The sequence below is a fragment of the Oncorhynchus keta genome, chromosome 22 (genome assembly GCF_023373465.1).
Source record: "Oncorhynchus keta strain PuntledgeMale-10-30-2019 chromosome 22, Oket_V2, whole genome shotgun sequence".
Lineage (NCBI taxonomy): Eukaryota > Metazoa > Chordata > Actinopteri > Salmoniformes > Salmonidae > Oncorhynchus > Oncorhynchus keta.
In genome coordinates this window covers 50272043-50298395 of record NC_068442.1, presented here as the reverse complement: position 1 = coordinate 50298395, position 26353 = coordinate 50272043, and the positions used below count along the sequence as shown (strand labels likewise).

The following is a 26353-nucleotide window of genomic DNA, read 5'->3' as shown; positions in this document are numbered from 1 at the left end:
ACATTTTATTTGGTCACGTGTTTAAAAAACGTAAGTTGTTAATACAATACAGTACATAAACATATCAATGAGCCTATACAGTGCATTTGGAAAGTATTCAGACCCCTTCCCCTTTTCCACATTTTGTTACGTTACAGCCTTATTCTCAAATTGATTAAAAAAAAATACAAATTCTCTCATCAATCTACACACAATACCATAATGATGAAGCGAAAACAGGTTTTTAGAAATGTATTACATTTACATTTACATTTAAGTCATTTAGCAGACGCTCTTATCCAGAGCGACTTACAAATTGGTGCATTCACCTTATGACATCCAGTATGTATGCAAATGAATAAAACATATTTTGAAAATGATTGACATAAGTATTCAGACCCTTTGCTATGAGACTCGAAATTGAGCTCAGGTGCATCCTGTTTCCGTTGATCATCCTTGAAATGCTTCTACAACTTGATTGGAGTTCACTTATGGTACATTCAATTGGTTGGACATGATTTGGAAAGGTACACACCTGTCTATATAAGCTCTCAAAGTTGACAGGGCCTGTCAGAGCAAAAACCAAGCCATGAGGTTGAAGGAATTGTCCATAGAGCTCAGAGACAGGATTGTGTCGAGGCACAGATCTGGGGAAGGGTACCAAAACATTTCTGCAGCATTGAAGGTCCCCAAGAACACAGTGACCTCCATCATTCTTAAATGGTAGAACTTTGAACCACCAAGACTCTTCCTAGAGCTGGCCGCCCGGCCAAACTGAGCAGAATGGCGTTGGTCAGGGAGGTGACTAAGAACCTGATGGTCAATATGACAGAGCTCCAGAGTTCCTCTGTGGAGATGAGAGAAACTTCCAGAAGGACAACCATCTCTGCAGAACTCCACCACTCAAGCCTCCATGGTAGAGTGGCCAGACGGAAGCCACTCCTCGGTAAAAGGCACATGACAGCCCGCTTGGGAGTTTGCCAAAAGGTACCTAAATAACTCTCAGACCATTACAAACAATATTTGCTGGTCTGATGAAACCACGATTGAACTCTTTGACCTGAATGCCAAGCGTCACGTCTGGAGGAAACTTGGCACCATCCCACCGGTGAAGCATGGAGGTGGCAGCATCATGTGGGGACGTTTTTCAGTGCCAAGGACTGGGAAACAGGCAGAATCGAGGGAAAGATGAACAGAGAAAAGTACAGAGAGCTCCTTGATGAAAACCTGCTCCAGAGTGCTCAGGACCTCAGACTGGGGCAAAGGTTCACCTTCCAGCAAGTCAACAACCCTAAGCACACAGCCGAGACAATGCAGGAGTGGCTTCGGGACAAGTCTCTGAATGTCGTTGAACGGCCCGGCCAGAGCTCGGACTTGAACCCGAGCTAACATCTCTGGAGAGACCTGAAAATATCTGCAGTGACACTCCCCATCCAACCTTACAGAGCTTGAGAGGATCTGCAGAGAAGAATGGGACACCAAATAAAGGTGTCCCAAGCTTGTAGCATCATACCCAAGAAGACTCAAGGCTGTAATAACTGCCAAAGGTGCTTCAACAAAGTACTGAGTAAAGGGTCTGAATACTTATGTAAATGTCATATTTTTTTTTTTTTTAAATACATTTACAGAATTTTTGAAAAAATGGTTGTTGCTTTCTCATTATGGGGTATTGTGTGTAGATTTGTTGAGGCAAAGGGTCTGAATACTTTCCAAATGCACTGTATACAACAGTGATATGGGAGTACTACCTCCCATATCAATACATACAGAGCCTTTATACAACAAGAGTACTGCCCTCCCATATCAATACATACAGAGCCTTTATACAACAAGAGTACTGCCCTCCCATATCAATACATACAGAGCCTGTATACAACAAGAGTACTGCCCTCCCAAATCAATACATACAGAGCCTGTATACAACAAGAGTACTGCCCTCCCATATCAATACATACAGAGCCTGTATACAACAAGAGTACTGCCCTCCCATATCAATACATACAGAGCCTGTATACAACAAGAGTACTGCCCTCCCATATCAATAGCCATACAACAAGAGTAGCCTGTATACAACAAGAGTACTGCCCTCCCATATCAATACATACAGAGCCTGTATACAACAAGAGTACTGCCCTCCCATATCAATACATACAGAGCCTGTATACAACAAGAGTACTGCCCTCCCAAATCAATACATGCAGAGCCTGTATACAACAAGAGTACTGCCCTCCCATATCAATACATACAGAGCCTGTATACAACAAGAGTACTGCCCTCCCATATCAATACATACAGAGCCTGTATACAACAAGAGTACTGCCCTCCCAAATCAATACATACAGAGCCTGTATACAACAAGAGTACTGCCCTCCCATATCAATACATAGAGAGCCTGTATACAACAAGAGTACTGCCCTCCCATATCAATACATAGAGAGCCTGTATACAACAAGAGTACTGCCCTCCCTCAATACCAGATATACAACAATATCAATACATAGCCTGTATACAACAAGAGTACTGCCCTCCCAAATCAATACATACAGAGCCTGTATACAACAAGAGTACTGCCCTCCCATATCAATACATAGAGAGCCTGTATACAACAAGAGTACTGCCCTCCGATATCAATACATAGAGAGCCTGTATACAACAAGAGTACTGCCCTCCCAAATCAATACTGTCACGAACCGGCTCAAAGCCCGTAACAAAGGGAGACAACGTGGAGATTAGGAGTAGCAAAATATGTATTTATTAACTAAAGCAACTAAGGAAAATATCCAATGGTGTGTGTAATCAGTAATCAGTAGTGTAAGGGAGTGTTTTGCATGTATGAATGTGATAATGCAGGGTGATGAAAGGTGCCAAAGCAAACAAACAAAAGGCCACCAAGAACCACAACACAATCTACAAAAGGTGTCTGCATGGAGAGAGTCTCCTCCATGAATGTGGAAGAGGTCTATTTATCCTGGGAGACACCTGGCCCAGGTGTTTCCCATGTAGCTGACGACCCTCCCAACTCCGCCCACCGGCATCCTAATAAGGAAACAAGAACAAAGAGAGAATACGGCAGACAGAGTGGGAGGGTCGTCACAATACATACAGAGCCTGTATACAACAAGAGTACTGCCCTCCCATATCAATACATACAGAGCCTGTATACAACAAGAGTACTGCCCTCCCATATCAATACATACAGAGCCTGTATACAACAAGAGTACTGCCCTCCCATATCAATACATACAGAGCCTGTATACAACAAGAGTACTGCCCTCCCATATCAATACATACAGAGCCTGTATACAACAAGAGTACTGCCCTCCCATATCAATACATACAGAGCCTGTATACAACAAGAGTACTGCCCTCCCATATCAATACATACAGAGCCTGTATACAACAAGAGTACTGCCCTCCCATATCAATACATACAGAGCCTGTATACAACAAGAGTACTGCCCTCCCAAATCAATACATGCAGAGCCTGTATACAACAAGAGTACTGCCCTCCCATATCAATACATACAGAGCCTGTATACAACAAAGTACTGCCCTCCTATATCAATACATACAGAGCCTGTACCCTCCCAAATCAATACATGCAGAGCCTGTATACAACAAGAGTACTGCCCTCCCATATCAATACATACAGAGCCTGTATACAACAAGAGTACTGCCCTCCCAGATATACAACACTGCCCTCCCATATCAATACAGAGCCTGTATACAACAAGAGTACTGCCCTCCCATATCAATACATACAGAGCCTGCCCTCCTATATCAATACATACAGAGCCTGTATACAACAAGAGTACTACCTCCCAAATCATTACATACAGAGCCTGTATACAACAAGAGTACTGCCCTCCTATATCAATACATACATAGCCTGTATACAACAAGAGTACTGCCCTCCTATATCAATACATACAGAGCCTGTATACAACAAGAGTACTGCCCTCCCAAATCAATACATGCAGAGCCTGTATACAACAAGAGTACTGCCCTCCCATATCAATACATACAGAGCCTGTATACAACAAGAGTACTGCCCTCCCATATCAATACATACAGAGCCTGTATACAACAAGAGTACTGCCCTCCCATATCAATACATACAGAGAGCCTGCCCTCCCATATCAATACATACAGAGCCTGTATACAACAAGAGTACTGCCCTCCCATATCAATACATACAGAGCCTGTATACAACAAGAGTACTGCCCTCCCATATCAATACATACAGAGCCTGTATACAACAAGAGTACTGCCCTCCTATATCAATACATACAGAGCCTGTATACAACAAGAGTACTACCTCCCAAATCAATACATACAGAGCCTGTATACAACAAGAGTACTGCCCTCCTATATCAATACATACATAGCCTGTATACAACAAGAGTACTGCCCTCCTATATCAATACATACAGAGCCTGTATACAACAAGAGTACTGCCCTCCCATATCAATACATACAGAGCCTGTATACAACAAGAGTACTGCCCTCCCAAATCAATACATGCAGAGCCTGTATACAACAAGAGTACTGCCCTCCCATATCAATACATACAGAGCCTGTATACAACAAGAGTACTGCCCTCCCATATCAATACATACAGAGCCTGTATACAACAAGAGTACTGCCCTCCCATATCAATACATACAGAGCCTGTATACAACAAGAGTACTGCCCTCCCATATCAATACATACAGAGCCTGTATACAACAAGAGTACTGCCCTCCCATATCAATACATACAGAGCCTGTATACAACAAGAGTACTGCTATATCCTCCCATACCTCAATACATACAGAGCCAGAGCCTGTATACAACAAGAGTACTGCCCTCCCAAATCAATACATACAGAGCCTGTATACAACAAGAGTACTGCCCTCCCAAATCAATACATGCAGAGCCTGTATACAACAAGAGTACTGCCCTCCCATATCAATACATGCAGAGCCTGTATACAACAAGAGTACTGCCCTCCCATATCAATACATACAGAGCCTGTATACAACAAGAGTACTGCCCCCATATCAATACATACATAGCCTGTATACAACAAGAGTACTGCCCTCCCATATCAATACAACAGAGCCTGTATACAACAAGAGTACTGCCCTCCCATATCAATACATACAGAGCCTGTATACAACAAGAGTACTGCCCTCCCATATCAATACATACAGAGCCTGTACTGCCCTCCCATATCAATACATACAGAGCCTGTATACAACAAGAGTACTGCCCTCCCATATCAATACATACAGAGCCTGTACTGCCCTATCAACAGAGCCTGAGTACTGCCCTCCCATATCAATACATGCAGAGCCTGTATACAACAAGAGTACTGCCCTCCCAAATCAATACATACAGAGCCTGTATAGAACAAGAGTACTGCCCTCCCATGTCAATACATGCAGAGCGTGTATACAACAAGAGTACTGCCCTCCCATATCAATACATAGAGAGCCTGTATACAACAAGAGTACTGCCCTCCCAAATCAATACATACAGAGCCTGTATACAACAAGAGTACTGCCCTCCTATATCAATACATACAGAGCCTGTATACAACAAGAGTACTGCCCTCCCATGTCAATACATACAGAGCCTGTATACAACAAGAGTACTGCCCTCCCATGTCAATACATACAGAGCCTGTATACAACAAGAGTACTGCCCTCCCATGTCAATAGTCCAATACTCTTAGCAATATTGTCTCCAGTTGGAGCAGCCCACTACTTTTAATTACCAAATCAATTCAATCAATTAATTTAGTACGAATGTGTTTCTCCCACAGGACCGAGCAGACTTTGAGGTGAGGATCACCCACTTCAAGCACTACCTGGAGACGCGAGGGGCAGCACTCAGTCAGACCACTGAGTTCCTACCCTACTACGCCCTCCCCTTCGTGCCCAATCCTGTGGTGCACCCCTCCTTCAGAGATCTCTTCCAGGTGACACCATTGTCCCTGAACGTACACCATTGTCCCTGAACGTACTCACATATGTCATATCAACATTAGCAGTATGTAACAACCAAAAAGCAATGCAGGGCGGGACACTGATTAGGCACATGAATGAGTGAATGAATGAATGAATGAATGAATGAATGAATGAATGCATGAATGAATGAATGCATGAATGAATGCATGAATGCATGAATGAATGCATGAATGAATGCATGAATGAATGAATGAATGCATGAATGAATGAATGAATGAATGAATGAATGAATGAATGAATGTGCTGTACTTCACTAACTGCCCATGTTATGCTATGGTATGTTGTTATCAGGATTCCTGGATTCCAGAGATGAAGCAAGAGCTGGAGAAGTTCCTGACTGTGACACTGAAAGTGTCCGACACTCCAAGGCTTCTGTCGTTATATGTATCCTTTTGACAAGAATCATTAAATGTGACCCATATTCAGTTAAGCTGAGGTCACACCAGGAAGGGCAATCTGAGCAGCATTTTTTAAAAAGTGTAGGGACGGCAGGTAGCCTAGTGGTTAGAGTGTAGGGACGGCAGGTAGCCTAGTGGTTAGGTGTAGGGACGGCAGGTAGCCTAGTGGGAGTGTAGGGACGGCAGGTAGCCTAGTGGTTAGAGTGTAGGGCGGCAGGTAGCCTAGTGGTTAGAGTGTAGGGGCGGCAGGTAGCCTAGTGGTTAGAGTGTAGGGACGGCAGGTAGCCTGGTTAGAGTGTAGTGGTTAGAGTGTAGGGACGGCAGGTAGCCTAGCGGTTAGAGTGTAGGGACGGCAGGTAGCCTAGCGGTTAGAGTGTACGGGGTAGCCGGCAGTGTAGGGGCGGCAGCCTAGCGGTTAGAGTGTAGGGACGGCAGGTAGCCTAGTGGTTAGAGTGTAGGGACGGCAGGTAGCCTAGTGGGGTTAGAGTGTAGTGGGACGGCAGGTAGCCTAGCGGTTAGAGTGTAGGGACGGCAGGTAGCCTAGCGGTTAGAGTGTAGGGACGGCAGGTAGCCTAGCGGTTAGAGTGTAGGGACGGCAGGTAGCCTAGCTAGCGGTTAGAGTGTAGGGACGGCAGGGTAGCCTAGCGGTTAGAGTGTAGGGACGGCAGGGTAGCCTAGCGGTTAGAGTGTAGGGACGGCAGGTAGTAGGGAGTGTAGGGACGGCAGGTAGCCTAGCGGTTAGAGTGTAGGGACGGCAGGTAGCCTAGCGGTTAGAGTGTAGGGGGCAGGTAACCTAGTGGTTAGGTAGGGCAGGAGCCTAGCGGTTAGAGTGTAGGGTGTAGGGGCGGCAGACGGCAGGTAGCCTAGCGGTTAGAGTGTAGGGACGGCAGGTAGCCTAGCGGTTAGAGTGTAGGGACGCAGGTAGCAGGTAGCCTAGCGGTTAGAGTGTAGGGACGTAGCAGGTAGCCTAGCGGTTAGAGTGTAGGGACGGCAGGTAGCCTAGCGGTTAGAGTGTAGGGACGGCAGGTAGCAGTGGGGTAGCCTAGCCTAGTGGTTAGAGTGTAGGGACGGCAGGGTAGCCTAGCGGTTAGAGTGTAGGGACGGCAGGGTAGCCTAGTGGTTAGAGTGTAGTGGCGGCAGGTAGCCTAGTGGTTAGAGTGTAGGGGCGGCAGGAGCCTAGCCTAGTGGTTAGAGTGTAGGGGCAGCAGGGTAGCCTAGCGGTTAGAGTGTAGGGGCGGCAGGGTAGCCTAGCGGTTAGAGTGTAGGGGCGGCAGGGTAGCCTAGTGGTTAGAGTGTAGCCTAGCCTAGTGGTTAGAGTGTAGGGGGGACGGCAGGTAGCCTAGTGGTGGTTAGAGTGTAGTGGTTAGAGTGACGGCAGGTAGCCTAGTGGTTAGAGTGTAGGGGCGGCAGGTAACCTAGTGGTTAGAGTGTATGGACGGCAGGGTAGCCTAGCGGTTAGAGTGTAGGGACGGCAGGTAGCCTAGTGGTTTGAGTCTTGGGCCAGTAGGTGGACTCTGACCCTGAACAAGGCAGTTAACCCACTGTGCCCCGGTAGGCCGTTATTGTAAATAAGAATTTGCTCTTAACTGACTTGCCTAATTAAATAAAGGTTAAATAAAAATAAATAAATAAAATAGTGGCATCCATATCTGTTAAAAACAGTAGCCTACCATGAACCCATGTTAAAAACAGTAGCCTACCATGAACCCATGTTAAAAACAGTAGCCTACCATGAACCCAGTAGCCTACCATGAACCCATGTCATCCATATCTGTTAAAAACAGTCGCCTACCATGAACCCCAGTACCATGAATCATCCATATCTGTTAAAAACAGTAGCCTACCATGAACCCATGTCATCCATATCTGTTAAAAAAAAACAGTAGCATGTTAAAAACAGTACCATGAACCCAGTCATCCATATCTGTTAAAAACAGTACTACCATGAACCCATGTCATCCATATCTGTTAAAAACAGTAGCCTACCATGAACCCAGTAGCCTACCATGAACCCATGTCATCCCTGTTAAAAACAGTAGCCTACCATGAACCCATCTGTCATCCATATCTGTTAAAAACAGTAGCCTACCATGAACCCATGTCATCCATATCTGTTAAAAACAGTAGCCTACCATGAACCCATGTCATCCATATCTGTTAAAAACAGTAGCCTACCATGAACCCATGAATCTGTTAAAAACAGTAGTCAGACCTACAGTATTGAACCCATGTCATCCATATCTGTTAAAAACAGTAGCCTACCATGAACCCATGTCATCCAAATCTGTTAAAAAATGCCTACCATGAACCCATGTTCCATCTGTTAAAAACAGTAGCCTTTTCATTTTTTTTGAACCCATGTCATCCATATCTGTCTGGATAAATAGTTAAAAACAGTAGGGAATATGTTCAACTCTGGCACATATTTTTTTTAAAACAGAAGCCTACCATGAACCTGTGGATATCTGTTAAAAAGGTAGCAATGAACCCATGTCATCCATATCTTTAAAATGCAATGGTTTGATACCTGTTAAAAATGAGGCTGAACCCATGTTATCATATCATTAAAAACAGTAGGTCCCATAGGCTAAAAAGGGTAGCCTAGGTCATCCATAGGTTAAAAACAGTAGCCTACCATGAACCCATGTATCCATAGGTTAAAAACAGTAGCCTACCATAGTCATCCATATCTGTTAAAAACAGGCTGGCATCATCCAATCTGTTAAAAACAGGGAATGGGAATGTGAATCATCATGTTTTAAAAACAGTAGCCTACCATGGCCTCAAACTTTTCTTTCTTTTATATATATATATATCTGTTCAGCTTTTTTTTTTTTTTTTTATGTTACATATTTATTTTTTTCCCTGTGGAATCAAGGCGCAATGCTCTCTATTTAAAATGCAATGGTTTGATACCATGAGGCTGTGTTATCTACATTAGAAACAGTAGGCCTATAGGCTAGGGCTGGCATCTCCAAACTGGGAATGTGAATTCATGTTTTCGTAATGTCCTCAAACTTTTCTTTCTTTTATATATATATATATATTTTTATATACACCTTTTTCGTGGTATCCAATTGTTAGTAGCTACTATCTTGTCTCATCGCTACAACTCCCGTACGGGTTCAGGAGAGACGAAGGTTGAAAGTCATGCGTCCTCCGATACACAACCCCGACCAAGCCGCACTGCTTCTTAACACAGCGCGCATCCAACCCGGAAGCCAGCGGCACCAATGTGTCGGAGGAAACGCTGTGCACCTGGCAACCTTGGTTAGCGCGCACTGCGCCCGGCCCGCCACAGGAGTCGCTGGTGCGCGATGAGACAAGGATATCCCTACCGGCCAAACCCTCCCTAACCCGGACGACGCTAGCCCAGTTGTGCGTCGCCCCACGGACCTCCCCGTCGCGGCCGATTACGACAGAGCCTGCAACAAATTGGCCTAGCAAATAACAACTAATGCAACAAAATACATTTTTAACAACTATTACATTTGTTTTGTTCCCCTACCGGACAAGGATTGTCCCAACATTCAAGACCCTGCATACCACTGCTGGCTTGCTTCTGAAGCTAAGCAGGGTTGGTCCTGGTCAGCAGCATACCACCCTGCATACCATTGCTGTCTTGCTTCTGAAGCTAAGCAGGGTTGGTCCTGGTCAGTTCCTGGATGGGAGACCAGATGCTGCTGGAAGTGGTGTTGGAGGGCCAGTAGGTGGCACTCTGGTCTAAAAAAAATATATCCCAATTCCCCAGGGCAGTGATTGGGGACATTGTCCTGTGTAGGGTGCGGTCTTTCGGATGGGATGTTAAACGGGTGTCCTGACTCTCTGAGGTCACTAAAGATCCCATGTCACTTATTGTAAGAGTAGGGGTGTTAACCCCGGTGTCCTGGCTAAATTCCCAATCTGGCCCTCAAACCATCACGGTTACCTAATAATCCCCAGTTTACAATTGGCTCATTCATCCCCCTTCCTCTCCCCTGTTACTATTCCCCAGGTCGTTGCTGCAAATGAGAACGTGTTCTCAGTCAATTTACCTGGTAAAATAACAAATAAATAAATAAAAGAATCCCAGAAATATGTTGAGCATGTTTGCAATCCACATTGTTCTTAAGTAGGCTAATTGCATGGCTTCAGTATAAAAAAATATGTAAAAAATCAACATAGGATTAACACTGATATAGGCCTAGTGGAAAATGATTTGTCTGAGCTAAGCCAAACATGGTCAATAAGCATTCAACAATAAGCATGGTTGTCAATTCACTATTGATTAAACCTAAATGTAATTCAAATAAAACGAAACAACAACTTGTTTTAAATAGGCTGTCTAAATCCAGTTACAGACGCCATCATTGCTCCCCGTGGCCGTGGGCATATAACATTAGACCTAAGACAACGTTACAGACACCATCATTGCTCCCCGTGGCCATTAGACCTAAGACAACGTTACAGACACCATCATTGCTCCCCAGCTTTCACACGAGCTGGAAAAAATATCCAATATAAAGAGAAAGGGGGAATGTGAAAGGTGAACAGGCAAATGTACAGTACATTTGGAAAGTATTCAGGCCCCTGGACTTTTTTCACATTTTGTTACTGTACAGCTGTACAAGCGAGCTGAAGTTAGACAGCTAAATGACCAACTTTGGCGTAAGAGGTGGGAAAATGCCTGTGTCAGTTTTTTTTAAATTACAAAATTGACAACTAACTTTCGTTCGATACTTTTGACTCCTCATAGTCTGAGAATAGAGTCTTTACAGTCGGTGCACAACAACCATTTAGTTCAGTCTCAAACGACCATTATCAGGGCATTGTACTTAGTTTCCTAAACAGAGGAACTGTGGTGTTAACCAACAGTTTTTCAAGTAGTAACGCTTCTATTCTCACTCTGCCCAAAAAAGTAGCCATTGGCCAGTTTCCTAAGGTTCTCTGTATTCAAAGAATGCTTTTTACCATCCTTAGTTACAGCGATGGCTTAGAAACGTTTGAGGCATCAGTGAATGCTAAGTGAAAGTCCTGTAGCGTATTCTAGAGAGAGAAAAGGACAACAACAAAAAACACAAAAGAAATCAGTAAATGGGGGAACAAACTGTGAGAATGACTCTGATTCAAGCCACTCCAAATACAGCAGGCTCTTTCTCTCATCTTCGAAGCGTATTCAAGACTCCAATAAAAAGCTTTAATTTCAGCCACTAAAGTGACGGTTAAGATTCAGGCAATCACTCGACTGTATACCATCCAGCAACCTCCCCAAGCATTATGCCGATTTTGATATTGTGAAAGCCGGGGGCTATGTTCGAGTGCAAAAAACACCCATCTGATCCCACCTCTGGCCCTTATAATGGTGTAAAGGGCTATGGTAATGACATCAGAACAGTCAAGCTTTCATATGAAAACACAATGGATAGATTTTCCCTTTCTGATGTCCATTCACGTCATTAAACCTTTATCCCCCAAACCCGCCGTGAAAATCCTTCAGGATTATAATATTATCCTAATATATATGGAGCCCAGCCTTTACCCAACAGTCAAGACGACAGCGCTTGTTTACTGTCTTCATGGGAGTTCCTCCTCTCCGCGGTTCCGGCCTGATGGACATTAGTACTGGTAGTGTTTACCAACCAATGTTGCCTTAAAAAAAACTGTTCTACCTTTTTTTTTCTACTTGTGATGCATACCTTTAACAAACACTGAAAGGCGGCCGTCATTTAATTTGGAAAGGCAAACACCTGTCAGATATAACGAGGGAGGATATCCTTTGTAAATGTTGAAAATGTCTCAGTAATGTGATGGACTGTTGTCTCTGCTGCCGCACGTCAAGCGATGTCGAATACGAACGTGTATTGTTTCTTTAACGTGGGCGTTAACGCAGAAGGATGGCGGAAGGAACACCAAAGGTGATTGAAGCCATAGAAATAAATATAATATATGCTTTCCATTCTATTGTCATTCTATTTCCATCATTGTCCTTCTCCAGTCTTTTTCTAAAGAGCATATTATTATTTATTTTTTTAGATAGGCTTTCATACCTGTCACTGTCTAAACAAATATGTGGAATTATTTCACTTCTTTCACTTGACAAAAGATTACCTACTGTAGACTGTGCTGAATGAGCATCATGAGTCATCATACATACTATGATTCCTTGTGTTGTGACTTATCCTTCAGTAAACGTGGTACACACACATCTCAATATTGAAGGTTAGAGCCAATGACGGACACATACGGATGCTGCATGAGTTAATACTGTAACCTAAATTGCATGTCAGGCACTGCAGTTGCCAGGGTAATATTGGATTGTTATCAACCGATGATGGAATTGCCATGGTAATATGGAATTTGCATTCACATTTTTGTAATGTCAGCTAAATTGACTGTTGATAAACCACAAATTGAACCCTGGGCCGATTGCACTAGCTATGTGAAAGTTCAAACTAAGCCAAGTTATACACTTAAGTGTGTGCTTACTAAATCTAGATGTATACTTTACTATAGTCAACCATTTTAATTTCTCCCGATGGTTTATACAGTGTTAGCTAGCTCACTGAGCTAGCTAGCTTATTAACTGTCTGGTTGACAAGGTGATTGAGGTCTTCTTCTGGTTATTGATTGGCTATCACAGATGTAGGTTATTACTGACTTGCTGCTGTGCTTCCTGGACACCAGTCCATTCATCATGGTGATTCCCATTCTAGTCATTCTACTGCTATGGGACTTAAATAATTGCTAGATGTTTGTGTGCTTATGTGTGTGACTGTTTTGATTCTATTTTTTTTTGTGTGTGTGTGTGTGTGTGTGTGTGTGTGTGTGTGTGTGTGTGTGTGTGTGTGCGTGTGCGCGTGTTCTATATGTGTTTACAGACACCATACAGCAGCTGCAGCTGCAGCTGGCCGAAGCAGAGAAGAGGACCAGCAGCTACATGAGGAGGTTCAATAAGATGCAGGCCGATCACCACAACCTGATAGGAGTCACTGCCGAGCTGGTGGACTCTCTGGAGGCTACAGTCAGTGGGAAAATGGTAGGGCCTAACATGTACGAGTTATATTAGCCTGGTCCCAGATCTGTCAACAATGTTTACATACTGTTCTACCCACTTTATACTATATTCTAGTCATGGCTCATCCTATATAACTACTGCTGTACACACCTTTTCTATTCATATACTGTTCATACACACCATGTATACACTGAGTGTACAAAACTTTAAGAACACCTTCCTAATATTGAGTTGCTTAAAAATCCTTCTTTAACCCGTCTCATCCCCTTCATCTACACTGATTTAAAGTGGATTTAACACGTGACATCAATAAGGGATCATAGCTTTCACCTGGACTCACCTGGTCAGTCTATGTCATGGAAAGAGCAGGTGTTCCTAATGTTTTGTACACTCTGTGTGTATATATTTATATATATATATTACGGACGCTGACATTGCTCGTTCTGATATTTCTTATTATCTTCTTTTGTACTTTTTGGGATTATGCGTGTATTATTGTATTGCTAGATATTACTGCACTCACTGTTGGAGTTAGAAACACAAGCATTTAGCTACACCTGTGATAACATCTGAAAATCTTTGGATTCGATTTCAACTTGAGGGGTGGGACGAATCCCAGTTTGTTTGCCTATTTAGCATGACAATGAGTGGCATGATAGCACCAACAGACTGTTACCCAGGCTACAGATACAACAACCCCTTTGAAACAGGGAACACGCACACACATGATTCCTTTGTGATTTAGTCCACGATCATCTCCTTTGTCTTGCTTACGTTGAGGGAGGAGTTGTTGTCCTGGCACCACACTGCCAGGTCTCACTGACCACCTTCCTATAGGCTGTCTCGTCGTCGTTAGTGATACGGCCAACCGTCGTCGAGTCATCAGCAAACTTAATGATGGTGTTGGAGTCGTGGGTGAACAGGGAGTACAGAAGGGGACTAAGCACGCACACCTGATGGGCCCCTGTGTTGAGGGACTTGCGAAATGTCCCCACTTGTCCGAGTTTTCCTTGTTTTACATTCCTTGTTGGGACCAAACAATTGATTCCCATTCAAAATGATATTTTCCATAACCCCTAATCACAAACTAACTCCTTAACCTAACCCTAAAATAGCCTTTTTCATTGTTGAGACTGGCGAAATGTCCCCATTTGTCTGAATTTTCCTTGTTTTACTATAGGTCTTTGGTCCCCACAAGGATAGTAAAACCAAACACACACACACACACACGCGCAAACAGTATAATAGCACCATTTTACATCGTGATGACTGATTTTAGGCTACACTCACAACATACACAAAAATAGCAAGCCCTTCCTCCCTCCCACTTCCTCCCTCTTCCTTCCTCCCTCCCTCCCTCCCCCCTCCCTCCCCTCCCTCCCTCCCTCCCTCTTCCTCCCCCTTCCCTCCTTCCTTCCCCATTCCTCCCCTTCCTCCCCCTTCCCTTCCCCCTCCCTCCCCCTTCTTCCCCCTCTCTTCCCTCTCCCTCCCCCCCTTCCTCCCCTCCCCCTCTCCTCTCTCCCCCTTCCTCCCCCTCTCCTCCCTCCCCCTTCCTCTCTCCCCCCCCTTCCTCTCCCTCCCTCCCCCTCCCTTCCCCCTTCCTCCTTCCCCTCCCCCTTCCTCTCTCCCCTCTCTCCCCCTTCCTCCTCTCCCTCTCTCCCCCTCTTCCTCTCCCTCCCCCTTCCTCTCCTCTCTCTCCCCTTCCTTCCTTCCTTCCTTCCCCTTCCTTCCTCTCCCTCCCTCCCCCTCCCTCCCTCCCCCTTCCCTCTCCCCCTCCCTCCCCCTTCTCTCCCTCCCCCCTCTCCCCCCCCCCTTCTCCCCTTCCTCTCTTCCTCTCCTCCCCTTCCCCTCCCTCCCTCCCCTCCCTCTCCCCTCTTCCCTCCCTCCCCCTTCCCTCTCTCTCTCCCCTTCCTCCCTCCCCCTCCTCCCCTTCCTTCCTCTCCCTCCCCTTCCTCTCCCCCTTCCTCTCTCCCCTTCCTTCCTCTCCCTCCCCCTCCTCCTCCCCCTTCCTTCCTCCCCCCTCCCCCTTCCTCTCCCTCCCCTCCCCTCTCCTCTCTCCCCCTTCCTCCCTCTCTTCCTCCCCCCTTCCTCTCTCCCCCTTCCTCTCTCCCCCTTCCTCCCTCTCCCTCCTCCTCCCCCCCTCCTCCTCCCCCCCTCCCCTCCTCCCCCTTCCCCTTCCTCCCTCCCCTTCCTTCCTCCTCTCCCTCCCTCCCCTTCCCTCTCCCCTCCCTATCCCCCTCCCCCCTTCCTCTCCCCCCTTCCTCCCCCTCCCTCCCCTCCCCCCCTCCCTCCCTCTTCTCTCTCTCCCCCTCTCTCCCCTCTCTCCCCCTCCCTCTCTCTCCCTCCCCTCCCCTCCCCCTTCCTCCTCCCCCTCCCTCCCTCCCCCTTCCTCTCTCCCCCTCCCTCCCCTCCCTCCTCCCCCTTCCTCCCTCCCCCCCTTCTCTCCCTCCCTCCCCCTTCCCTCCCCCCCCTCCCTCCCCTCTCCCTCTCTCCCCTCTCTCCCCCTCCCTCCCTCCCCCTTCCTCTCTCTTCCCCTTCCCTTCCTTCCTCTCCTCCCCCTCCCTCCCCTTCCTCTCTCCCCCTTTCCTCTATCCCCTCCCTCCCCCTCCCTCTCCCTTCCTCTCTCCCCTCCCTCCCTCCCTCCCCCTCCCTCTCTCCCTCTCTCTCCCTCCCTCCTCTCAGAGCTCAGTTGGGATGTTCTGATGCTGTTGTGTTTTTGCAGATCTCCCCAGAATACCTCCAGAGTGTGTGTGTGCGTCTCTTCAGTAGCCAGCTGAGGCAGAGTGCGGCGCAGAGCATCGACTTCACCAGGCCTGGCACTGTGAGTGACAACACACACTGCCCTTCACTGATGAGGAAACACTCCATTTCCCATGAGCACTGTAGAGACGTTTTAGTAGAAGAAGAAACATTTATGGGGAAAGGTAGTGTACTTTCTACAGTATAGCCTCTCCACTTTCTCCTGAGCGAATTACTTTCTAATGCATTTCTCTACACCCGCAATAACATCTGCTTAACACGTGTATGATGACCAATAAAATTAGATTTTTTAGTATTTTTTTGTATTTTACACTTGACATTGCATTATGTAGCAATACATTCTATTTCTTTAGCCTCACGTTGGTAGGACTAAAGGTTAACCAAGTAGGAAAGTTAGAACCCAGTTATATAATACTGTATTTCCATAAACCTGACTTTGTTGTTACGTTTTCACAACAGTTCGCTGTTAATATAGCAGCACTCCTCAGTCTGGGACTTATTCCGAGTTTCTCAAGGACGTCACCCCCCAAAAACAACACGCAACAAGCACACCCCACAGCTTGAATCTAAAATCTGAGCGAGATGATAACGTTCCTGTACGTAATATACTATAACGTTATGTAGTATGCTGTACTGATGCAGAAGGTTGATACGATAAACTGTAACGTTATGTAGTATGCTGTACTCATGCAGAAGGTTGATACGATAAACTGTAACGTTATGTAGTATTCTGTACTCATGCAGAAGGTTGATACGATAAACTGTAACGTTATGTAGTATGCTGTACTGATGCAGAAGGTTGATACGATAAACTGTAACGTTATGTAGTATGCTGTACTCATGCAGAAGGTTGATACGATAAACTGTAACGTTATGTAGTATGCTGTACTGATGCAGAAGGTTGATACGATAAACTGTAACGTTATGTAGTATGCTGTACTCATGCAGAAGGTTGATACGATATACTCTAACGTTATGTAGTATGCTGTACTCATGCAGAAGGTTGATACGATATACTCTAACGTTATGTAGTATGCTGTACTCATGCAGAAGGTTGATACGATATACTCTAACGTTATGTAGTATGCTGTACTGATGCAGAAGGTTGATACGAAAGTGCCATGTCATTGAGAGGACAGAATGACTCATTCCGTTGACTCGGCACCAAAATGTACTGTACCCACTCCAGCCAAAGGCTCTGTCACTCCACTTGTCGACGTGAGGCCTGCGTGGTAGTGTACTGTACGTATCTGCACGACATACATAGGGTACATCACATGTGTTGTATGTGTTCGCTAAGGTCCACTAGGCAATTGTTGTGTTTCCGAAAGAAGAAGAAGAAAAAAACTAGTTTGTTCTATGTTTGGTGGTCTGGCTGATGTGCTCTGATGATACCCTCTATTCTCATATCATTGAAATGGACCCTATACAGTACATCCAATCCAATTGATCCGTTTCCTCACGTTCAATGTTGTCCTGACCACATCCCTGATGTGCTTCTTCATTTTGGTTTGAACTGGCCTAGTTTAGTGTATCTGTTAGCTTGTGTGTTTTTGACTTCTTCAATTCAACTGCTTCTTTTCTTTTTGTGTGTGTGTGTGTGTGTTTCTGTGTGTGTGTGTGTGTGTGTATGTTTCTGTGTGATTGTCTGTCCACGAAGGGATATTACTCTATGAGTCCTTATGATGACGGATATGTAAGTTTTACTGAAGTTTTCATCCATTTTGTGCTGTCGCCTCCCCCCTCCCCGTTCTCCCGTCTTGCACCTTGCCTTGTCGGTCTATCCCTCCCTCTCTCCACCACTCCACCTCTCTTCCTCTCCCCTATACCTTTACATGGCTCCTTGTATTGACCCAGTATTCCAGTGTTTTCTCTACTTCTCATTCGATTCGTTTAATGGGATGTTTGTCCTTGTTTCGCGTCAGAATGGTTCCCTTTTTGTCTGGCGAGGATGCAGCTTGTTTCGCGTCAGAATGGTTCCCTTTTTGTCTGGCGAGGATGCAGCTTGTAATATCTCCGTGGTTTATAGCCAGCGACTTCATTAAGCATCCACTTGTTCCCCGTCCATAGATTGCCATCATCTCATCTCTCTGTTGGCTATACCGTTAGGAAGGTAATTTGCCACTTGTACGTATGACAACATCGATCTGTTTCTTTTTATACAAGTCCCAACATAATGGTCCCTCAAAAAGAATTCGGCACTGAGCAAATTTCAGGTCTGCTGCAAAATTCCCAAAAATTCCAGTGTGTGTTTATTGTGAATACTGAGACTGTACTCGCTTTAAGTTACAATTTTACTGTGAACACTGAGGCTGTACTCGCTTTAAGTTACAGTTTTACTGTGAACACTGGCTATTTGATCATAATGTAGGGCCTACCAGAGTGGTCTCCCATAGGATTTTAACATGGAAATAGCTGTTCTATCATTCAGCCTACAGTAGCAGCCAATGTGTGGTGTTCAATGTAGGCCTACATTCCATGAGACTTTAAGAGCAAACACATGTAGGGCTTGACATTAACGTTTTTATCCACTTGTCCTTCATACAAGGGGGTGACTGAATGTTGTTGTGTTGTTTGATGCAAGAAACCACTTTACAAAATAAAATGCATTATTATTCCCATACCGTTATTACAGAGAAAGACACATTATACTGCCCTCTGCCTATTGGCTACTTAGTTTATTCAAGCCTGTTTCAAAATACAACACTGCCCCTTTAAGACAAAATAAACATTATTTACCTGACTCGCTTTTCAAAGATGTCGTTTTGTGCTCTTGTAGGAAGCAATCACTCCCCTATTGCTGACTACAAATTATCTATAACTGAGCTAATAACTCACTAACTAGCAAAGGACATTAACAAAATGTGCACACGTGGATACATGCAGCTCTCGCTTTGATCTCGAAACAAGCGCGTCTACCCACAACCACTCATGCTGTAAACACAGTCCAGTTCAAAGTGAATGGTACAGATCCATATATGGAAATGGTCTATTTGCATATAGGCCTACTGCAGGTCTGGTTTGTTATGCCACACCGGTCTGTGTAGAGTATAGAGTGCTGGCTGAGTCGTGTGTGTCAATGCCGTAGAATACTACTCTGAAGCGTTCTGCCTTCTACAAAATCTTTTGCAAAGTTCGTTTTGTCTTGGTGTGTTGCATTGAAAGTGGCTAATACTGTATTGGTTCGATCACAATTGCCACTGTAAAGAGAAACATTGATAGTGTTAACTAACAGGGGGAAACTCTGGAAAGTTGAGTGAAGTTTCATTTCGTGCTTCTCTCCATGTCTGATATTTCTGCTGCGCCGCAGCTTAGAGGGAACATTGATCCCAACTGACCTATGAGAATTAAAGAAGAATGATGATACCAGTTCACTTCTTATTTTAAGCACTTTTCCCAGAGTGCAAAATCAGATAGGGGAAAGTAGCTGAAAAACGTCTAAACTATTTAAAAAATTATATATTTTAAAAAAAGGAAATAAAAAAAGCAGAGAATTGCATAATAGCCTACAACTAGAACTTACTTTTTTAAGCTATTGTTGATTTCCAGTTAGGTTCAACCTCTTCCACAGCCACACAGAGAATGACTTTGTTCTCCATTGGAATACAACACCATAATTGCGGTATAATTATCGTAGTCTTCTCCCATTTATTATAGATGGCTCTCAAAAGATTTCACTGTGTCTACCTGCCTACGGGGAGAAACTAAAACTCAGACAGTCCACCCAAATACCTGAATTATATTAGGAGGCAAATATTTAACCTACTTATCAAATAGTAAGTGTTACAATGGCTTGTTATGGGTCCCCATTAGGCATAACAAAGAGATACGACATTAAAGATGATAAATTATGGGTCCCCATTAGGCATAACAAAGAGATATGACATTAAAGATGATAAATTATGGGTCTTCTCCATTAGGCATAACAAAGAGATACGACATTAAAGATGATAAATTATGGGTCTTCTCCATTAGGCATAACAAAGAGATATGACATTAAAGATGATAAATTATGGGTCCCCATTAGGCATAACAAAGAGATACGACATTAAAGATGATAAATTATGGGTCTTCTCCATTAGGCATAACAAAGAGATATTACATTAAAGATGATAAATTATGGGTCTTCTCCATTAGGCATAACAAAGAGATATTACATTAAAGATGATAAATTATGGGTCTTCTCCATTAGGCATAACAAAGAGATATTACATTAAAGATGATAAATTATGGGTCTTCACCATTAGGCATAATAAAGAGATATGACATTAAAGATGATAAATTATGGGTCTTCTCCATTAGGCATAACAAAGAGATATGACATTAAAGATGATAAATTATGGGTCTTCTCCATTAGGCATAACAAAGAGATATTACATTAAAGATGATAAATTATGGGTCTTCTCCATTAGGCATAACAAAGAGATATTACATTAAAGATGATAAATTATGGGTCTTCTCCATTAGGCATAACAAAGAGATATGACATTAAAGATGATAAATTATGGGTCTTCTCCATTAGGCATAACAAAGAGATATTACATTAAAGATGATAAATTATGGGTCTTCTCCATTAGGCATAACAAAGAGATATGACATTAAAGATGATAAATTATGGGTCTTCTCCATTAGGCATAACAAAGAGATATGACATTAAAGATGATAAATTATGGGTCTTCTCCATTAGGCATAACAAAAGATATGACATTAAAGATGATAAATTATGGGTCTTCTCCATTAGGCATAAAAACAAGAACATTAAAGATGATAAATTATGTCTTCCCATTTAATAAAGAGATATGACATTAAAGATGATAAATTATGGGTCTTCTCCAAGGCATAACAAAGAGATATTATAAAGATGATAAATTATGGGTCTTCCCCATTAGGCCAAAGAGATACGACATTAAAGATGATAAATTATGGGTCTTCTCCATTAGGCATAACAAAGAGATATGACATTAAAGATGATAAATTATGGGTCTTCTCCATTAGGCATAACAAAGAGATATTACATTAAAGATGATAAATTATGGGTCTTCCCCATTAGGCATAACAAAGAGATATGACATTAAAGATGATAAATTATGGGTCTTCTCCATTAGGCATAACATTCGACATTAAAGATGATAAATTATGGGTCTTCCCATTAGGCATAACAAAGAGATATGACATTAAAGATGATAAATTATGGGTCTTCTCCATTAGGCATAACTGAGATATGACATTAAAGATGATAAATTATGGGTCTTTCCATTAGGCATAACAAAGAGATATTACATTAAAGATGATAAATTATGGGTCTTCTCCATTAGGCATAACAAAGAGATATTACATTAAAGATGATAAATTATGGGTCTTCTCCATTAGGCATAACAAAGAGATATGACATTAAAGATGATAAATTATGGGTCTTCTCCATTAGGCATAATCATCCCGTTTTAAAGATGATAAATTATGGGTCTTCTCCATTAGGCATAACAAAGATACGACATTAAAGATGATAAATTATGGGTCCCCATTAGGCATAACAAAGAGATATGACATTAAAGATGATAAATTATGGGTCTTCTCCATTAGGCATAACAAAGAGATATTACATTAAAGATGATAAATTATGGGTCTTCACCATTAGGCATAACAAAGAGATATGACATTAAAGATGATAAATTATGGGTCCCCATTAGGCATAACAAAGAGATACGACATTAAAGATTATAAATGACCTGTTTCTGCAATCTGTGTGTGGGAATTTAATTCCACTGTCTGCAATATTATTTTAGATATACCATTTAAACAAACATAGTTTTTAAAATTTTTCATGCTAAAAACAAGAACTTTTCGTCAGTCAATGACCTCCATTTTAATAGACTGTACGAGGCCAAAAATAACTCGAGGAATATCGCCGAAAATTGATAGTCTTCTTGCCTTTTTGAAAATACTCCTGTCCCATTCTAACTAACCACATTGCACGTTCTGGCCTAAAGTTCCTGTCGTCCGTTTCAGTTCGGGTTTTGGGGCAATTCAACTAACAGAGGCGAATTCATGGGAAAGGCTAATCTCCTTAACATTCCTATATCTCAATGTCCTCTCTGGTGGAAGTTGCTTTAGGAGACTGGTCACAGTAAATCCTCTGTCAAATGTCACAGGCTGAACATGACATAAACACCTGCCAGCCCTTCATGCTTTATGGGAACAGACATTTTTTGGGGAAAGTAGGATCCAAGACAAGTCTTTCTCCCAATCACGTTCTAGCTACACCAACGCCAGAAATGATATGGATCACCTCACTGACCTTTTCCTCAAGCTAATCATCCCGTTTTGAGGTTGGATTTCAGTTGGAAACACGCTAATTATTACTTTGAAACCGAAGCCTTAGTTTTAGGTCTGTTTCCGTCCACAGCTCTCTTACAATACCAGACCTTATAGGACAGGTGCAGCAATTCTTGAAACACGAAAGGAATTGGCTGCTGCTCACTAACACCTCGCCCCTTTGTGTGCCTCCTTGCTCATTGGATTGGACAGTGTCCCTGTCACTCATTGCATGGGCACTGTTGCCATAGGTTACGCCCAGGGATTGTGCATGTGACAAAACCCATAACCTACACACGCATGAACCCCTGCCCGTCCGTTAGCACATTAGTTAACCTAACTTAACCACCGTTGTTTTAGGAGGACGAGGGAAACTTGGGTAAGTATGAGACAGCTGAGTAAGAGCATACCTCTTCTGCTGGATAAGGACAAACCCCTATGTTTTGGAATCTTTTCTATGTCAAAAGATGATCAATAAAAACACAAAACAAGTGACTCTAAATATGTCAGTAATCTCAGTGTCACTGGGATGGTGTTGTGGGTGAAATGTTAAAATACTACCATTTTCTCTAATATTACAATTTGTCTTTCTCTCTCCCAGGCTTCCTCATTGCTACGAGCGTCTATTGTACCTCAGTAAGTCCCCTCGTTGAGTTGTTCTGTGGAACCTGCTGGGAAAAATGGCATATTGAAAAAAAAGCACTTAATAAATGTTAAAAATGGCACACAGTGTGCAGGAGTCCCATTACATTACCTTAGATTACATTACTTTACATTACCTTAGATTACTTTACCTTAGATTACATTACTTTACATTACCTTAGATTACTTTACCTTAGATTACATTACTTTACATTACCTTAGATTACATTACATTACCTTAGATTACATTACTTTACATTACCTTGGATTACTTTACCTTAGATTACATTACTTTACATTACCTTAGATTACATTACCTTAGATTACATTACTTTACATTACCTTAGATTACATTACCTTAGATTACATTACTTTACATTACCTTAGATTACTTTACCTTAGATTACATTACTTTACATTACCTTAGATTACGTTACCTTAGATTACATTACTTTACATTACCTTAGATTACATTACTTTACATTACCTTAGATTACTTTACCTTAGATTACTTTACATTGCATTGCCTTAGATTACTTTACCTTAGATTACATTACTTTACATTGCATTGCCTTAGATTACTTTGCATTACCTTAGATTACATTGCCTTACCTTAGACTACATTACATTACCTTAGATTACATTACCTTAGATTACATTGGGGGCGGCACATAGCCTAGTGGTTAGAGCGTTGGACTAGTAACCGGAAGTTTGCAAGATCGAATCCCCGAGTTGACAAGGTAAAAATCTGCTCCTAGACCGTCATTGAAAATAAGAATTTGTTCTTAACTGACTTGCCTAGTTAAATAAAGACATGAACTGATTTACCATCACAGTGAACTGTCCTTAGTTTACTATGACCTGGGATTTACCATCACAGTGAACTGGCAGGTCGTACAGGCCCTAGACTTGTCTCAACTGGACTACTGTGGACTAGGTTCCACAAAGAGGGGCTAAGGAAAATTACTATTTTTCCTGAACGAGGCAGCACGGCCGGACCTTAGATGTACACGGAGATATGCATGTCAATCTCTCCTGGCTCAAAGTAGAGGAGAGATTGTTGACTTCATCACTACTTCTTTTTGTGAGTGGGATTGACATGTTGAATGCACCGAGGTGTCTGTTTGAACTACTGGCACACAGCTCAGACACCCATACATACCCCCACAAGACATGACACCAGAGGTCTCTTCACAGTCCCCAAGTCCAGGACAGACTATAAGATGGGCAACATTACTACATAGAGCCATGACTACATGGAACTCTATTCCACATCAGTAACTGATGCAAGAAGTAGAATCAGATTTAAAAACAGATTAAAAAAAATACACCTTATGAAACAGCAGGGACTGTGAAGAGACACACGCACACGATAACATACTGTATACACTGTACACACATGGATTTTGTGTTGTAGATACACTATATATACAAAAGTATGTGGACACCCCTTCGAATTAGTGGATTCTTGGCTATTTTAGCCACACGGTTCACACAGAAATGGTTTGTCGAGATCGGTGTGGAAGAACTTGACTGGCCTGCACAAAGCCCTGACCTCAACCTCATCGAGCGCCTTTGTGATGAATTGGAACGCAGACTGCGAACCAGGCCTAATCGCCCAACATCACTAATGCTCTTGTGGCTGAATGGAAGCAAGTCCCCACAGCAATGTTCCAACATCTACTGGAAAGCCTTCCCAGAAGAGTGGAGGCTGTTATAGTAGCAAAGTGGGGACCAACTCCATATTAATGCCCATGATTTTGTAGTGAGATGTTTGACGAGCAGGTGTCCACATACTTTTGGTCGTAGAGTAGTTGTAGAGTAGTGGTCTGAGGGCACACACTTAATGTGTTGTGAATTCTGTTGGGTATTCTGTTGGGTAATGTAATGCAATGTTTTTAATTGTATACAACTGCCTTAATGTTGCTTAACCCCAGGAAGAATAGCTGCTGCCTTGGCAGGAACTAATGGGGATCCATAATAAACCCAAGGAAGGGTAGCTGCTGCCTTGGCAGGAACTAATGGGGATCCATGATAAACCCCAGGAAGGGTAGCTGCTGCCTTGGCAGGAACTAATGGGGATCCATAATAAACCCCAGGAAGAGTAGCTGCTGCCTTGTCAGGAACTAATGGGGATCCATAATAAACCCCAGGAAGAGTAGCTGCTGCCTTGTCAGGAACTAATGGGGATCCATAATAAACCCCAGGAAGAGTAGCTCCTGCCTTGGCAGGAACTAATGGGAATCCACAATAAATACAAACTACAGCAGATAGTTTGTGAAAAACACCCACCATCTCCCCTATACAGGAGGCCTAAGGAGGTGCCGTTGCTGCCCTCTCTGGACTATGACAAGCTGAAGAGAGACTTGCTGGGAGGATCAGACAGACTCAAGGCCCTGCTGCTCCAGGCCCTGTGCTGGGTCAGTCAGACAGCCTGGACATGCCTAGGCCTACTGCTCTGTCTCTATGTGTCTCTGTCTCAATGTCTCTGTCTCTTTGCCTCTGTCTCAATGTGTCTCTGTCTCAATGTCTCTGTGTCTCTGTTTCTCTGTCTCTTTGTCTCTGTCTCCATGTGTCTCTGTTTCTCTGTCTCTTTGTCTCTATCTCCATGTGTCTCTGTCTATGTTTCTATATCTCAATGTATCTGTCTCTATGTATATCTGTCTCTGTGTCTTTGTGTCCCTCCGCCTCTCTTTCTCTATGTCTCCCTTTCACTCTGTGTCTCTCTGTGTCTCTCTCTCTCTCTCTCTCTCTCTCTCTCTGTGCCTGTCTGTCTCTGTGCATCGATGACTCTCTGTCTCTGTGTCTCTCTGCCTCTGTGTCTCTAGGTCTCTGTGCCTGTCTGCTGGTCTGTCTGCTGGTCTGTCTGCCTACCTGCCTGTCTATCTGTCTGTTTGCCACTCTGTCTGCCTGTCTGTGTCATCACCTTGTGTGTTCTCCTATCCCCAGAGACTGACCCGTTCTCTCCAAGGTGAGCAGAGGGACACGGTACTGCAGGCCTACGTCAGCAACGACCTCCTGGATTGCCACAGCACCAGACAGGTGGGTAAACATTAGAAGCCTTCTCCCTAAGTTTGTTTTATTCACTGCTTTAGCACACTCTGCCAACCTGGATGTCCTAGCCTTGTCTGAAACCTGGCTTAGGAAGGCCACCAAATATCCTGAAATTTCCATCCCTAACTATAAAATGTTCCTACAAGATAGAACTGCCAAAGGGGGCGGAGTTAGCCTGCAGAATTCTGTCATACTATCCA

At 43.4% G+C, this 26353-nt stretch overlaps 1 protein-coding gene and 1 long non-coding RNA gene across 9 annotated transcripts in view; both read left to right on the top strand.

The window, feature by feature from the left end:
• The window catches only part of LOC118374956 (lisH domain-containing protein ARMC9), a 102306-nt gene that overhangs the window by 7395 nt on the left and 68558 nt on the right, over positions 1-26353 (top strand). For 5 of the 6 annotated variants that reach the window (XR_008075894.1, XR_008075893.1, XR_008075892.1 and 2 more), the window contains exons 5-13: positions 5789-5944; positions 6285-6377; positions 12261-12285; positions 13249-13406; positions 16108-16206; positions 17806-17841; positions 23059-23093; positions 25408-25519; positions 26049-26141. Coding sequence is in view for 3 of the 6 variants with exons in the window: in XM_052475486.1 (XP_052331446.1) it covers positions 5789-5944; positions 6285-6377; positions 12261-12285; positions 13249-13406; positions 16108-16206; positions 17806-17841; positions 23059-23093; positions 25408-25519; positions 26049-26141 (807 nt within the window). In the remaining 3 variants the exon portion in view is untranslated. The remainder of the gene's footprint in view (positions 1-5788; positions 5945-6284; positions 6378-12260; positions 12286-13248; positions 13407-16107; positions 16207-17805; positions 17842-23058; positions 23094-25407; positions 25520-26048; positions 26142-26353) is intronic. The other variant, XM_052475487.1, reaches the window with a different exon arrangement.
• Positions 6697-7411, top strand: LOC127910706 (uncharacterized). Of its 3 annotated transcripts, none has more exons than XR_008075902.1 (4): positions 6697-6747; positions 6895-6990; positions 7118-7149; positions 7354-7411. It is a non-coding gene; the product is annotated as an uncharacterized LOC127910706 (long non-coding RNA). The 3 variants fall into 3 exon arrangements; XR_008075903.1 differs by lacking the exon at positions 7354-7411 and adding an exon at positions 7250-7301; XR_008075904.1 differs by lacking the exon at positions 7354-7411 and having other exon boundaries at positions 7118-7175.